This window comes from Brassica rapa, chromosome A03 (assembly GCF_000309985.2).
Source record: "Brassica rapa cultivar Chiifu-401-42 chromosome A03, CAAS_Brap_v3.01, whole genome shotgun sequence".
Taxonomy (NCBI): Eukaryota; Viridiplantae; Streptophyta; class Magnoliopsida; order Brassicales; family Brassicaceae; genus Brassica; species Brassica rapa.
Window position 1 is genome coordinate 7,796,373 of NC_024797.2, and position 14,608 is coordinate 7,810,980.

At 33.7% G+C, this 14,608-nt stretch overlaps 3 protein-coding genes and 1 long non-coding RNA gene across 9 annotated transcripts; 2 read left to right on the forward strand and 2 right to left on the reverse strand.

The window, feature by feature from the left end:
- Window positions 1-9: 9 nt before the first annotated feature.
- On the reverse strand, window positions 10-5,055 carry LOC103857388 (probable glutathione peroxidase 2). 2 transcript variants are annotated; one of them, XR_004456671.1, is made up of 7 exons: window positions 4,606-5,055; window positions 4,117-4,193; window positions 3,706-3,767; window positions 3,492-3,610; window positions 3,113-3,280; window positions 2,859-3,040; window positions 10-415 (listed from the first exon to the last, which is right to left on the reverse strand). XR_004456671.1 is itself a non-coding variant. In XM_009134555.3 (6 exons), the coding sequence occupies exons 1-6, from the start codon at window positions 4,648-4,650 to the stop codon at window positions 3,002-3,004; spliced, it is 510 nt and encodes a 169-aa protein (XP_009132803.1). In that variant the 5' UTR covers window positions 4,651-5,054; the 3' UTR covers window positions 2,834-3,001. The 2 variants fall into 2 exon arrangements, 1 of the variants encoding a protein (XP_009132803.1); XM_009134555.3 differs by lacking the exon at window positions 10-415 and having other exon boundaries at window positions 2,834-3,040; window positions 4,606-5,054.
- LOC117132921 lies at window positions 419-1,327 on the forward strand. Its single transcript, XR_004456675.1, has 2 exons — window positions 419-569; window positions 772-1,327. It is a non-coding gene; the product is annotated as an uncharacterized LOC117132921 (long non-coding RNA).
- Window positions 5,056-7,148: 2,093 nt separating the features above from the next.
- On the forward strand, window positions 7,149-10,272 carry LOC103857684 (B3 domain-containing protein REM14). 5 transcript variants are annotated; one of them, XR_004456670.1, is made up of 5 exons: window positions 7,149-8,900; window positions 9,053-9,168; window positions 9,253-9,705; window positions 9,799-9,960; window positions 10,057-10,272. XR_004456670.1 is itself a non-coding variant. In XM_033288459.1 (5 exons), exons 1-5 carry the CDS (start codon window positions 8,456-8,458, stop codon window positions 9,880-9,882), a joined length of 996 nt encoding a protein of 331 aa, XP_033144350.1. In that variant the 5' UTR covers window positions 7,151-8,455; the 3' UTR covers window positions 9,883-10,075. The 5 variants fall into 5 exon arrangements, 4 of the variants coding, with proteins under 4 accessions (XP_033144347.1, XP_033144350.1, XP_033144349.1 ...); XM_033288459.1 differs by having other exon boundaries at window positions 7,151-8,509; window positions 8,612-8,900; window positions 9,799-10,075; XM_033288456.1 differs by having other exon boundaries at window positions 7,150-8,900; window positions 9,799-10,075.
- Window positions 10,273-10,395: 123 nt separating this feature from the next.
- Window positions 10,396-14,460, reverse strand: LOC103857389 (tRNA(His) guanylyltransferase 1). Its single transcript, XM_009134556.3, has 13 exons — window positions 13,696-14,460; window positions 13,296-13,427; window positions 13,166-13,210; window positions 12,881-13,050; window positions 12,700-12,785; window positions 12,426-12,533; window positions 11,851-12,107; window positions 11,547-11,678; window positions 11,430-11,474; window positions 11,181-11,350; window positions 11,003-11,088; window positions 10,806-10,913; window positions 10,396-10,667 (listed from the first exon to the last, which is right to left on the reverse strand). Exons 1-13 carry the CDS (start codon window positions 13,797-13,799, stop codon window positions 10,533-10,535), a joined length of 1,578 nt encoding a protein of 525 aa, XP_009132804.1. The 5' UTR covers window positions 13,800-14,460; the 3' UTR covers window positions 10,396-10,532.
- Window positions 14,461-14,608: the final 148 nt, after the last annotated feature.

Consider the following 14,608-nt stretch of genomic DNA (forward strand, 5'->3'; position numbering starts at 1 on the left):
CTGAGGTATCTAATCTAATGACAGTAATCTTCTGTTTGCTTTCATGATCTTGACCTGTCTTGCTTTTATATCATTGATAATTACGCTTAGATGACGGTAAAGCTCATGACTTTGCGTCAGTATTACAAGATGTGAAAGAAAGGAAGAAAGAAAGAACGTGTCTTTACTTGTGATTCTTTTATCTTTTTTCTTTCGGGTTTGTAGGAAAGAATCAGAAACTATGTAAGTGGTCATAAGTTGTGAACACGCTTTAACGTGTCGTGTACGATAGGGCAACATGAGGACAAGATCCTTTCACGTGTTCTGTTACGTATCCAACTGTACTATTAAGCCAATCGAATTTATGACTCGACATCATGTCTTTTATAAAGTTTGAGCGTTAAAACGAGTCACATGATAAATATGATTTATTCATGAGACCATAGGGCAGTTTTAAGTTTTTTATAACACTATAAGACACTTCTTGCTACTAGAGCAGTTTTTTCTAACCAAAACCCACTTTCTACCTATATACTAATTGAATAAGCTAACTAACTATAAAGTTAACCAATTAAGCATCTAAAAGGCACGTGGGTTCTAGCATCTTTCTCTTTCCCTTTTTGATTTTACTCTGACATTTTCTTTTTTAAATCTCATTCGAGATGCTGTTTATTTTTTCAAGTAGCTTCACATTTATATCACTAATCGACAACCCAACAGTGGGGTTTGATTATGCGAAATGACAATGAACAATACTAAGATGCGTACAATTTGCAGGGAAAAAAATCCAAGAAAAATAAGAGCAAATTGTTGTCGAAGACACGTACATTGATGAATTTGAGTTTTGGATTCAAGAACTGTGAAACCCTAGATGATGAAAGCTAAAGAAAAATTGATTCTTTTGGTGTTTGTAGTTGACAGGTTAAAAACGAGTTACAGTCCAAAAGCTCCAATTCTCCTCCTCTTCTATGTCCTCAGCTCCTCCGTTCAAGACGCCAATGAGCTAAAAATTCCCAATTTCTGCAAAATTCGTAACCCTAAGGAACTTGGGAAGAAGATGACATAATTACGATTATGCCATTAATGAATTAATTATTTTTAAAAATCGCGTACACGTAGAGATGTGTACATATGTACATTCTAAGTGTACATGTTTATTAATTAAGTGTACATGTTGATGTTTGTGAAAACCATTAAAATCACCAATATATTATGTACACCACTTTCATCTTTTGTGTTTCCTGATATTTTTTGTTTTGATTTTACACATCTGAAATATAATGTGTATAATCATGTTGCATTTGTACATTCCAATTCCAAACCATATATACAAAATTGCATTTTTTTTTTTGGAGAAAATCAACATTTATTTTTGGTAAACGATGTATTGTGATTTTGCATAGTTTTATGTATTAAGATTGTCTGAAGTTGTACACCTTGATTTGGAACTAGTTATCTTGAATCATTTATCTACCACCCATGGGTTCTGCTTTGTCATATTATATAAATCTTTCAGTTATTGTCTTGTTTCATATTGTTACATGTTACCAACAAATAACCAATTAATTGCATTTAGATTGAGCTAAATGACATGTATTCTTAGTTCTTGAAATCCTCTAGAGTTTGGATTGACACCTTAAGTACTACAACTACTAAAGAATTAAACTTATCCCACATCATTAATATTACAACAACTCTCAAAAATATATTTTACGTTATGCAAATGTACATTTCTTTAATAATATGTACACGACATGTATGTACATGACATGAATGTACAAAATCGACAAGTGCATACGTGTACAATATACATCAATTATCTTTTAACGGATATTTACATGTACACATATGTTTGAGACACATGTTACATGTTCAATATGTTGTAAAATTGTGTACATTTGTTAGTGTACATGTGTAAATTAAAGGTTAGTGGCGTACATGTGTCCAACAAATGTGGTAGTGTACACGACATGGGTGTACAAAATCACAATGTGCATTTATACTTTGCTTTGAATTCTCATGTGACATTAATTTTGTGTACATATGAACATACATTGTTGAAACTTGTAAATCTATTTTACAAATTCGTAAATGTCTAATTGAATTTATTGTTGAGCTACTTGTAATATTTCAAAATAGTGTACATATGGATTGTTGTACATGTGGATAGTGTAATTGTATGTACAGCATATCATGTACATATGAATCATTTTTTTCTACGTTTTTTAATTAGTGGCATTTTCGTAATTTTAACTTCATCCTCCCCAAAATCGTTTAGGGTTTTCTGCAATTTCTCTCTATAGCCGCCAGCCATTATTCTCACCTGAATCATCAGTTTGTTTTCATTTTTTTTGCTTATTATACCTTTAAACCTGTAGAAATATGGTTTAAAACACTATTTCAAGCTCAAAATTACTCTGTTCCTAAAACGTAAATTTTGTTTTTTTATATTATTGTCACACCGCGAGGCGGATGAGTTACAGAGCACGGCGTGAAAGAAGAAGCTTGGTCGTGCTGTTTCATGGCGAAGAAACAGAGGAACCACAATCGTGTTCTTCATCTTGTTTCCGGTGGCAGATATGAAGAGATCGTTTCATTTTGTTTTCTAGATTTTTTCGTTTCTCAGAATTTTTCATTTTGTTCTTCAACATCTTGTTCTTATTACGATCTATCAACTTCTTTATTTTATTACTTTTAGAATTATTTATCTATTAGAGAAAGAGAAGAAAAATGAGATTAAGAATAGTGGGACCCATTTAGTTGCAAGAATAAATTTAGTTAGCTTCTAGTTGTAAAAAACTACATTGGGAGCAATAACTGCTCTATCTTGTAATAAAAAACTTGAAACTGCCCTAGGATGAAAATAACTCTTTATTCATCAATGATACTACGTGTCACCAACGAGAAGACACCATGTTTATTAAAAAAGCAGATTCAGAGAATAAGAGTTTGCAACATTGTGGGATTCTTAAGAAGAAAACAAAGATTTAGATAAAACGGTTCTTTAAACTTGTGATGATGATCAAGATGAAGCCTGTCCCAACAGAGTTTGAATGTCTTTCTGCACAAAACCAAAAAGGCCGGTTATGTGTGATGAAAATGTGAGGATTCTGGTTTAGCCTGGTTTACATACCTCGAATTGAAGAGGAGAGGTTCTAGGAGAATATCTCTGGGAGACTTTTCCGTCAGGAGAAACCAAGAACTTTGTGAAGTTCCATTTGATTGCGTCAATAAGCAAACCTCCTTTCTCTGCTTTCAAGTATTTGTATAATGGCGCCGTGTTCTTCCCGTTCACATCCACCTACATTGCCATCAAGTATATTTGTATAATATCTAATCTTTTTTCACTGCAAGCTTGGTGTTAAACAAAAAAAAAACTAATTTTTTTCACTATATAAAATTTGGCTTGATTTGAATGTTGTTGTAGAAGGATTGCAGCTTGGTAATTTTGATTAGAGGGTGATTAGTAGAGGTTAACGTATTTAAATTTGATAAAGACATAAAACAAGTACCTTGTCAAAGATGGGGAACTCAGCTTTGAACTTTGTGCAGACAGTTTGTTGGATCTCTTCATTGTTTCCTGGTTCTTGTCCCAAGAACTGATTGCACGGAAACGCTAAAATCTCCAACCCTAATGTTTTTTTTACAGTTTACTAAAGTTATACTAGGATTTTACAATTAAAATTATGAAAACAAGATTTTGTATTTACATGGGTAACAACAGACCTTGGTCCTTGTATTTATCGTACAGAACATTCAGTTCCTTGTAGTTTGCATCCGTCAGACCACTGCAGTAATAAGAACTTTAGCTTAGTTTCTGCTTTTTAAAACATGTTATAATTAGAAATATGAATTAAATTTAAGCAAACTAAAACTGAACAAAAATATTACTAGAATCTTTCATGTTCTTAAATAAACAAACCAAACTTTGTGGTAAACCGAAGCTGCAAAAGTACGGAGTGGTACTAATCAAACCAAACCGAGTTGATCAATTACTAATTCTGTTACAAGATCTTTTGTTGTTTCATTATTCATTCATATCTTGAGAAATTAGTCAAACAATAGAGACCTTTTAACAATTCTTGTTCAAATCAGTGAGAAAAAATCAAAAAATAAAAATAAATAATGGGTGCTTACCATTTGGAGGCAACGTTTACAATCAAAAGAGTTTTGCCTTTGAATTGGCTCAAACTCACATCTTTACCTTCAATATCCTGCCATGTTCAACAAAACAAAACATAAACATATATACTTCATTCGAAAACAATCGTCTCTCCAAATTTAAGTACTGCATAGATCATTCCTCTCAAACCATCCACAAATGTATTTTGTAATCATTTTGACCCTCAAGTGGTAAATATTTCAATCCTCACACAAATTTCAGGGCTAGTCATGTATATATTTCTTATAAATAACCGTATATTTCTTCTTCTGTTTTTCTGCTTTGTCTAATATTCATATGAATGTACAGATTTTAAAAATATATATTTATATGAACGTCTCAAGAGATAGAGAGAGAACATTGGAAGTTCCGTTGATCAAAATGAAATTATTTTCTTATTTTTGGGTCTTTCACTTGTTTATATGAATCAAGAATCTAAGATGAACCATAATAAGAAGCCATACCTTAACGGTGAAGTCGTAGATAGACTGTGGAGATTCCTCCGCCATTTTGGTCTCTCTAGTTTTCTCTTTGCTTTTAGTTTTGAAGAGAGTGAAGAAATATAAATATTTTCAACATATATATCTTTATTAGTAGAGATATGTGCAAGAATAAGACGCTCCAAATGAGGAATCTCTTGTGAGGAATGGTGGTGGGGGGTAGCCATCCGTGATTTCATATTTAATGTTTCCCCATCTTTTTTTATATATTTTTCCGTTTCTGTCTTTCTTTCATTATTGGGTACATGTACAAAATTATATTGTTTAGATTATAAGAGAATATGATTGTTTTCTTAATCAAAAATAAATATATAAGAATTCTATTTTTTTTGAAGGTCTAATTATGAGCATTTGCACAAAAAAAAATCACATTAACGGAATAGGAAACAATCTTTAAAAAACTATCAAATTGTCATCTTATAAATGAGATGTAAACTTCGTATATCTAATTTCAAGAAATAAATATTTTATCAGTGGTGCGTAATCGAAAAAATTACTAATATGATTCGCTCTCAGTCGTGGACTGAACGATTTCGGTACCCAAATTCTAATCCGATTTTGTTTTCTTCTAGCTTAATCAAAGTGGTAAGACCCTTGATGTTAGGAAAACATATCTAGCACATGATTGTCTTTTAGTTGCATTTGTCACAATAATAACTTACTAGTATAAGGTATTAAGGTTAAAAATACGTGTATCGTGCACAAAAAAAGTAAAAATACTTACTGTATATGATTCCATAAGATATAATAAATATAGAATGTTTGTGTTAAAAAATATATAAATATAGAATGTCATTGGAAAGATACATTAAAACTGAGCAGTTGGCAAAATAACAAAATATTTTGAACACAAAAAAACTTGAAAATTATACTAATATTTATTTTAAGTATGAATATAAAAACTTGTATCAAAATTCTCGGTGAAAGACGTTCGTGTATGTATTTTTTAAGTTTTTTAAAGATACACTAATATATTTTTGTGTTCACATATACAAAATATTAATATAACAATATATACCCATTTGAAAGATTATTTTTAATAATGTTTCCAGAGACATGTATTAAAGTACATGATATATTTGTTTTATTATCTGAACACAAACACATGTATAAAAAAGTCAACCAACTTAATTTGAAATGAGAAACATAAGAAATTCTCAAGGACAAACCCTTGCAATTGCGAAAAAGAAAACAATTGAAATGGGTCGTGGAGGAAGAAGGCAAGGGAAGAGGAAGATACGGTCGTGGAAATCGTGGACGACGAGGTGGTTTTGGGTAATCTCGGTTTGTCGATATGGGTTTTCATCTCACCACACCCACTGCTTTCCATCTGAGAAATTATATTTCTGTTAAAAAAATTTCTAAAATCTACCAAATAGACTTGAAAATTTTAGTATGTTAGGTCGTTATCAAGTAGGTGGACCGACTTAATTGACATTTGTAGTACATCTAACCATACAAGAGGATAGAAACTTTTAATAGTATTGTCTTTATTCATTATACAAAGAACATTGAGGAAAAAAAAAAAAACATTGAGAAGATAAACGTGCCCACAATGAACGGATATGGAGTCAATTTATTGAGAACATTGTCTTTATTCAACTTTTACGTAACGCAACAGGAGTTTGCAGTTGGTCGATGCACAGATATGGTGTGAATTTAATGTCTTTCATGTCTCGTTATCTCATTTTCCAAATATATATATATATATATATTTGATTTATTTATGCTTATAATTTATTTTCCTACTATTAAACATTTCAAGACCGAAACAATTCTTTGAAGTCTGAACAAATGTAACCTTTTAAATAGTTAACATATTTGATTATTTGCAAATAAACTAGTCTTACAACAAAAGTGAAAAGCAGACTGATTAAACACAATGCTCTGCGATGGAAACATGTTCCACACCATTCATGTGGTTGAGGGGCTTGGTAAGAATCGAGCAGCAAAATTCACGATTCCTCAATACGAATGCCGTGAAAATCTCAGACGCACAAGTATCTACAACGAGTCTCAGATTCTGTCTAAACGCACAAGTATCGAATCATCCGAACCTTTTATTGGTTCTAACGATAAGAAACAAACCATGGTGATGGTTACTGGCGCTGGACTGCTGGAGCCGCAGTACCGAGACTGAGAATAATAAGAGCAGTAGCAACTAAAAATAATTAAAGCTCATTAATTGATAAAAAGTTCTAAAAAATGTGTTTCTGAAGCAATGAAGACCAGAAGGTTCAAACATCACACCTTTTCTAACTACATAGTTACATTTACCATTGGAGTACTTGCAGATTTCTTATATGTAACGGCCGAAATATTATGTAGTAAAAAATGAAGGCCAAAAGCAGGAGCTTCCCCTCAAGGCAGCCTTTGAGGTATGAGAAAAGTTAGTTGTGGTTCTGAAGTCTAAGAGCATCTCCAAATGGATTCTATTTTTTCCTCTATAATTTACACTAAAATAGAGTAACTCTATTTTAAAGTTGAATTTGCTTTAATGGTTCATTCTATAATAGAGTGAAATATAGAGTAATCTTATTTTTTTACTCCAAATATAGAGTGAAAAAACAAAAATACTTTATATTTCACTCTATTATAGAGTAACTCTATTATATAGTGAACCATTGGAGCAAATCCAACTACTCTATTTTAGAGTGAAATATAGAAAAAATTATAGTGTAGCATTGAAGATGGTCTAAAGGGAGCAACCAAGATGAAAGTAACTCACGAGAATGTTTCCAAAAGGAATGGTAAAAAGGGTAGATCGGTATGGAAAGCTTCATCTTCAATATCCCAAAACCGATTTGTGACTTTAATTCTCAAACCTTTCGACTTCCAAAAACTCTAGACTGGTCAGTTTCATTAAAAAAAAGCCATTTATTTTTTTAACGGTCTAAATTTTTGTTAGTTTGAATCTTTGTTGTAGTATCTTTCAACGAGTAATAGGTAACAAATATTTTTAGCGGGTGATACATATTATTACAACAAGTTATAAGAAACAAGTACATGAGCAAGTCAGCCAAATAGTAGAAAAATATTAATATTTGATACTTGATCCGTATTTGATAACGCCAAGCACTTGATTTTTCAAACCAAGTACTAACGAGTATAAATCGGGTAGCAAGTTAGAAATGGTTAAATCGAATAAAATCCGATAGATAACAAAAAAAAAAAGAGAAGTAAAAACATATTAATAATTTAATGTGAATGTTAGAAAGAATTTATCTTGCGCATGGATGTTAACTAATCACAGCCTTCAAAAATATAACAAAAAATAGAAATAAAGAAAGAAAGCAATGTAAAGTGTGTAGGTACCAAGGTGTGAATGTATTCCATCGTTTAATAGAGAAAGCAATGAAAATAGTGTAGCATGTACTAGACAAAACAGTATACATTTAGCTTTCATTTATTTACTCAGCCTAAATTGGTTTCATTTAACATCTATTAATATATAGTATCATATATCTTATAGTATACTATTATGTATTTATACTATATAAAAAAAGTATAGCACTAGACAGTATAACACTATTGTGTTTATAGTTCGAGGGTAAAAACACGAAAAAGAGTGCTTCTGGTTATTGACTTCATTTTCCAGTCAGTAGTGTCATATTTTTAAGGCTTATTGAGAATTCACCCTTGAATAAGCTCTACAATAAATGAAGATCCATTGCTTGATTTTAAAGTCTTTAACCAACCAAACAAAAAAAGGAAGAAGAAGCTCATCTGCAATAAATAAGCCAATGAAACGTCATATGCAAGTTGGTTTATTATTACATTTATTTTCTCCAGGAGTTTACTAACGATTCTGAGAATGGCCAAGAAACATTTCTTTCAGCCCCTTCTTCCTGGCTTCCACAGTCACTTGGTACTCTGTCTCTCTCTCTCCCTCTCCCTTCTTCTATATCTGTCTTGTCTCTTTTTAAGAAACGAACTGAGAGATGGTTTTGTATTTTGCATGTTGCTTCAGACAATTCCTGTAGCCTTCTTCTCCAAACATATACAAGGAAGAAATGATCAGAAGACTACGGCGAAGCTTACGTCAGACGCAGCGTCGGAGAAAACATGGGAAGTGAAGACAGAAGATGGCCGAAGACTCACTGATGGTTGGAAAGAGTTCGCTCTTGCGCACGATCTTCGAGTGGGTGACATTCTCATTTTCAGACAAGAGAAAGATATGACTTTCCACGTGACACTATTTGGACCAAGTTGCTGTGAGATTCAATATGACTCGTGTTTAGACGACAAGAACAACATAGGTGAGTTATTTTGTTCTGAGAACTAACAAAGTCTAAGCTTATATGTTGAAGTAGTTTGACTTTTTGCATGTTGAAGTAGTTTGACTATTTGCATGTTGAAGTAGTTTGACTATATACATGTTAGATTTATTATTTTCTTCTTTTTTCTTCAGGGAAGATTAACTCTAAGAAGAATAATCCAAAAAGAGAAGCAGAGTGTTCTTCTTCTTCAGATCCCTCTTGTTTCTTGGCCAATGTCATGCCTTCGACCCTACGCTATGACTCACTGGTAATCTACTCTTAATACTTACTAGTAGGATCTGTAGTTTGATAAAAAAAAACTCATGTTGTATAATTGTAATGAATTTTCCAGAATCTTCCAATGAGTTTTGTGAGGGCAAATGGTCTAGAGACAAGATGTGGAGATATTGTTCTGATGAATGAAAAAGGCAGATCATGGACTTTATCTTTAAAACAAAGACTGTGTGGAAGAAGTTACATCGCACGAGGGTGGAGAAGTTTCTTTAGTGCCAATGGACTCAAGGCTGGAGATTTTTTCACTTTCAAACTCATCAAAAGAGGTGGAACACTAGTTCTTCTACATAAGTCTCCCTCCCACAGAGAACCCAAAGAAAATGAGGGCTCAGAAGCTGATGATGAAATAGAGTCTCTTTCCACAGAATCTGACAGCGATGAAGAGAGCAACCAAGATGAGAAAAGCCTCATCAAGAGGCGTATATCAATATGGAAAGCTTCATCTTCACCATCCCAAAACAGCTCTGTGACATTAACTCTTAAACCTTACAATGTCATAAAGTGTGTACTGGTTAGTTTCATCACTCAAAAGCCAATATTGTCTTTTCCATTCTATTGTGTTTGATTTTTTTTCTTTTAAATCTTCAAAGCTAATTGTGTAAAGACAGGTGAATCAGTCAAGTTGAAGCTGATTTGGGAAGAAGACACGAGTTGTGTCCTTAAGTTCTGCTCCAAGGTGAAGCCATAAATTGAAAAACTGTTTCAGCTTGATTTAGTGCCAAAAGACAAACTGAAACAAATCAATGTTGCTCTTCTTCTCTTTTAGGTAAGATTTAACAATGGTTTGCTTAGTTTGTATGTTATTTGAAGTATGTTGTAGGATCTGTGTTGTTTGTGAATGTTAGACTGATCTTTGGTTCAGGATTACTATTATTTCATCGGATCTCGACTTGTCACAATAACACTAATAAAACCACCAATGCCAGGAAAGATTAAAATTACATCATATGAGAGGTAATATAAATTAATATATATATATAAACATCTTTAAAGAGATGATTATTATTTTCAGCCAAAGTTTTTTTCAAAAATACTAAAATGATGATTTTTGTTTTAATGAAATTTAATGTACTTTTTAAGATTTCTATACCTAAAACTCTTGATAAAATATGATGTGAAACTATCAATGGAAGTTAATATATACAATCAATTTTTTTTTCCAGTGAAGCACATATTAACATTCAAAACCTAAATACTTCGCTAAAGTTTAAACAGTTGTAAAATATTATCATGTAACTAAATTGATTCAGCATTGCCTTCCATTGTTGACTAAAAAAGATATTAAAAAAGTATTTGCAGCTAATTAGTCTTACAAGTGAAGTGAAAAAGAAGCTGTGTTTATGAATAGCTAAGAATGTGTGGATGTTCTTCCCAGAAACAGCGTTCGATGATGTTGCAATGATCTACCACCACTTCTCCCTCCAGTCTCAGTTTCTTCCCAGAGACAACTCCATTCTCCACTGCAGCAGCTTCCTGAAAATGAATATATTCAGACAACTATTTAACAGGTAAACAAACTACAAAGCTCTTCAATGTTCTTCCTAAGATATGGAGTTCTGTAGCCAGTCCATTTGTACATATCTTCTTTCCAAACAAAGAGAAAATGCTAACCTTTAAGCGGAATACAGAGGAACCCATTCGAAAGATTAGAGGTAATGAATTGTACTCGATTCCAAATTGATTGCTAAGCAGCTCGTTTTTCTCTCGTGCTTGTGTTCCCTGGAGAAGTCATTCACAAAGAGCAAGATGATAAGAACCATTTTCAAGTCATGAGCAATGAAGTTGTTTTTTCACCATAAGAAAGTTACCTTTAAGTAATCTTGGGATTGAGTTTTGGTTTTTCCAGACTTAACAAGCATCCAGAAACATGTATTATACTGATTATTAATATGGCCTGTCAAAACAAAAAGAAAACATGAGAATACTCATATAATAAGGTTTCATTCAGAAGTGCTATATAATTTCTCAGAGACTATTTTTACTCACAGTCAACTTGTCTCCAAGCCAGATAATCCAAAAGAATCTTGTACGTTGGATAGCATACTGCTCGTCCATCGAATGATGGAGGGTACTTCAGTACTTTCTGAGGGAAGAACTCTCCCCATTTTATTACATACGTGGATGTAAACAAGGATGCGATTGCAGATACTATCTTACTGCGACACAATATCAGGAAGTTAAGAACCAAGAGAATCAGGGAGATACATTGTATGGGAAAGAGAATTTTAGTTTAACCTGGATTGTCTTTTGTAGAGCTCAGATTCTTTCTTCAAAACAAAGCTGGATTATGAACTTAGTTAATACCTAAGATATGTAAAAGCAGATATACAAGAGGCTGAGAGATGGAGAGACCTGTACTCATCACTGACACCATAGGCAAATTGAATATCCTCAAACTCCTCGAGAACAGCCACTGCACATGAATTCATAAGTTTCAGAGCTTGCTCATCATTTGGCTTCTCAAATTCATGAACGTCAGAAAATCTACCAAAACCAAAGCAAGCTTCATAAGTTAGATCCTTATAATAGAACGTTAGTTGATTAGATAGTTGGTTCCTAGGGAGCACATGGATTTGACTAGTCTAAGGCTTCAATGCAATATAATGTCTAACAAGGTTTTGAGGAAAATAAGACAACAAAGTAAACAATATATTACCTGTGAAAATGACAGCCGTCAATCCTAACTACGACCCAAGTTAAAGGTAACAGTTTGTTCTCAAACTCAAACGACCTAACAAAATCTGGTTCACTTCTGCCAATATCTTTCGTGAAGTGACCAATGTCATTATAGAGGGAAGGATGCTCATTCCAAAAGCTTCTTGCAGCAATATTCTCTGAATGTACTAAAACAGCCTTTCTCCTCAATCTTTTTACAGGATTGCCATTCTCATCATGCTTTACAGTTTCTTCCACCTAAATGAAGTTAAATAAAAGTATTTCATATTCGGAAATCAAGCAAGATGCAATGAAAAGCGAATATCTCACTTTTCACAAAACACAATACAAAGAAGACAACACATATTTTCAGTTACTTACATCAACATGAACAAAATCTAAGCGTACATGTGCACCAATTATATTGTTCAACAAACTGATCATACTAACATTCATAGAGAATCAACTGCTAGCTGACAACTGAAGGGTCGTTGTTCTAAATAACACATCACATAATAAAACAAGCATAAAAAGCGCAGTATATATAATTTGTAACAGGAAAGTATAAACTATCACCTTTTTCTTGAAAAGACATGATCCTTGGCGAAACAATTCAGGAAGCGTCTTGTAATTGATACCAAATTTCTGAAAGAGAAGCTCATTTTTATGCTGCTTTTGTGTATCCTGCATGTACCAATGAAAATAGACAAATGGTGTGATCAAACAATGAAACATAGTAACTAATAATGAAACCAGGCGAAGAATGTAAAGTGACCATACAATCATAATGATAACACAATCCACGACAAAAAAAAATCGATATCTGTCACAGAAATGCAGCAAAACAGACCTTAAGAACCTCTTGTGTTTCACTAATGGTCTTTCCACTTTTAACTAACATCCAAAAACAAGTTTCATACTGATTCTTGGCGTGGCCTGTAACGAAGAAGAAACGGAAGCTGTTAGAAGCTCCCAGAGATAAACTCACGGAAACAAGTATCAATAACTTCTGAGGTCAGAGAGTGTCTTACAGTCCTGTTGTCTCCACGCGAGATAAACTTGAAGAACCTCTGGCGTTGCACAGGTTACAACTTTTGAGGTGAAAGAAGGAGCATATTCTAATTTTCTATGGGGAAAGAACTGTTTCCATTTTGTTACATACGCTGCTGCAAAGAAGGAAGCTACCAAGGACAAAATCTTACTGCATATTAAACAAAAACAAGAAAGTAAAGACTATGAGTCAATCAGCGAAACGAAACCACATATTATTATGCAAAAGGTTTCTACAAATCGATCAGGTTTGGATGAAACAATACCTGGCTCGTCTCTGGTAGAATCTGGACGTTTTCTTGAATACAAAGCTACGGAAGAGACACGGAATACAATTAAAGAAGATGTATATACATGAATGGGAGTCAAATAAAGCCAACAAAGTGAATTTGGAACCTGTATTCATCACTGAATCCATATGCGAAGATGATATCAGGATACTCTTCCAAAACGGCAGCAGAACACGAATTCATCAGATTGAGGGCTGCTTCATCATTAGGCTTCTCAAACTCATGAACTTGAGAGAATCTATAGTGTTTTTAACGAGGTTAAGAGAGAATCCTCGACAAATAAATATAAATACAACATTCATCAAAGTCTAAGTTCCATGAACAATGTGAAACTACAGCAAATGCAAGTACTACAAAGTCAGCAAGACCTAAAAGAAAACGGCATGTGACACAATGAACAACCTAATGAACATAACCAAAAACCAATACTGGGTTATTAAAAGCAGAAGCCTTTACACCAACCATCACCATTGACATTCTATAGAAGTAAAAGGTGAGAGCTTTACCTAGAAAAGTCACGACCATCGATCTGGACAACGATCAGGTTAGGAAACATAACTTCGTCTTCTAGTTCGAACGACTTGACATACTCGTACTTGCTATTCGCCATACTTTTAACCAAAGTTATCTGCTTTCTTGTCTTCTTTGATCTCTACTCTTGACGTCGAACTTTTTACAGAAGACCTCCTGACGCCACGGCCATTGAGCTGTGGTTCGGTTCTCCCTCAGTTGATCGGCGACGGCGACGGCTCCTCTTCCACTAAGCTTCTTCGCTTCCTTTCTCCTCCTGGGCTTCTTCTGCCTCTGGGCTTTTGTCGTTTACTGCATCTACTTTAGCAGAGTTGTAATCGAACCGGCTACTAAACCGAAAGCTGGCCTTCCGACAACCTAAACCGTTATTTCAAGAATGGTTTAGCGCTCTTAAACCCTAAACCGGGGGTATCCGGTTCGGTATTTTAGCTTAGACCCAAAGGGCCGGGAAGTGTACGGTCCCATTGGTTGAACTGCTCAGTTTTTTCGGTTTTGTTAGAAAACCAGATAACGCCTAACGCCTAAACCGTCTGGTTTTCTCAACTTTCCGAGTTCAATACTCTCTCTGTTTGTTACAAACTTGCAATTGTGATCATTCTACGATTTACTTGTGGAAATTGAAAACATATGGCAATAGGCCTTATGGGGGCACTAGGAGACATGTGCAACGAGGCATCGTATTTTCATGTGTGTTTAGAACTAATCGAATTAGATCATTTACATAGATGATATTAGAAACCATAAGCACTAATAAAATTAACAGAAGCCAAGTTATGTGTGTGTTTCGCTTATGGGTGGGGTCTTTTATCATCTTATGAAGTAATGAAAGTATTAGGATCTTCATCTCAGTAACTACTAAGAGTCTTAGTCTAAGACCCTGTCTATAAC

Excerpts from the sequence above, each read along its gene's own strand:
- LOC103857684 (XM_033288456.1), top strand. The coding sequence starts at position 8,456 with ATGGCCAAGAAACATTTCTTTCAGCCCCTTCTTCCTGGCTTCCACAGT. Across the intron at positions 8,901-9,052 it reads AGACGACAAGAACAACATAG|GGAAGATTAACTCTAAGAAG; the intron begins GTGAGTTATTTT and ends TTTTTTCTTCAG. Across the intron at positions 9,169-9,252 it reads CCCTACGCTATGACTCACTG|AATCTTCCAATGAGTTTTGT; the intron begins GTAATCTACTCT and ends TGAATTTTCCAG.
- LOC103857389 (XM_009134556.3), bottom strand. The coding sequence starts at position 13,799 with ATGGCGAATAGCAAGTACGAGTATGTCAAGTCGTTCGAACTAGAAGAC. Across the intron at positions 13,428-13,695 it reads GATGGTCGTGACTTTTCTAG|ATTCTCTCAAGTTCATGAGT; the intron begins GTAAAGCTCTCA and ends AAAACACTATAG. Across the intron at positions 12,786-12,880 it reads CGCGTGGAGACAACAGGACT|GCCACGCCAAGAATCAGTAT; the intron begins GTAAGACACTCT and ends TCTTCGTTACAG.
- LOC103857388 (XM_009134555.3), bottom strand. The coding sequence starts at position 4,650 with ATGGCGGAGGAATCTCCACAGTCTATCTACGACTTCACCGTTAAG. Across the intron at positions 4,194-4,605 it reads TCTACGACTTCACCGTTAAG|GATATTGAAGGTAAAGATGT; the intron begins GTATGGCTTCTT and ends TGAACATGGCAG. Across the intron at positions 3,281-3,491 it reads AGTTCCCCATCTTTGACAAG|GTGGATGTGAACGGGAAGAA; the intron begins GTACTTGTTTTA and ends ATGGCAATGTAG.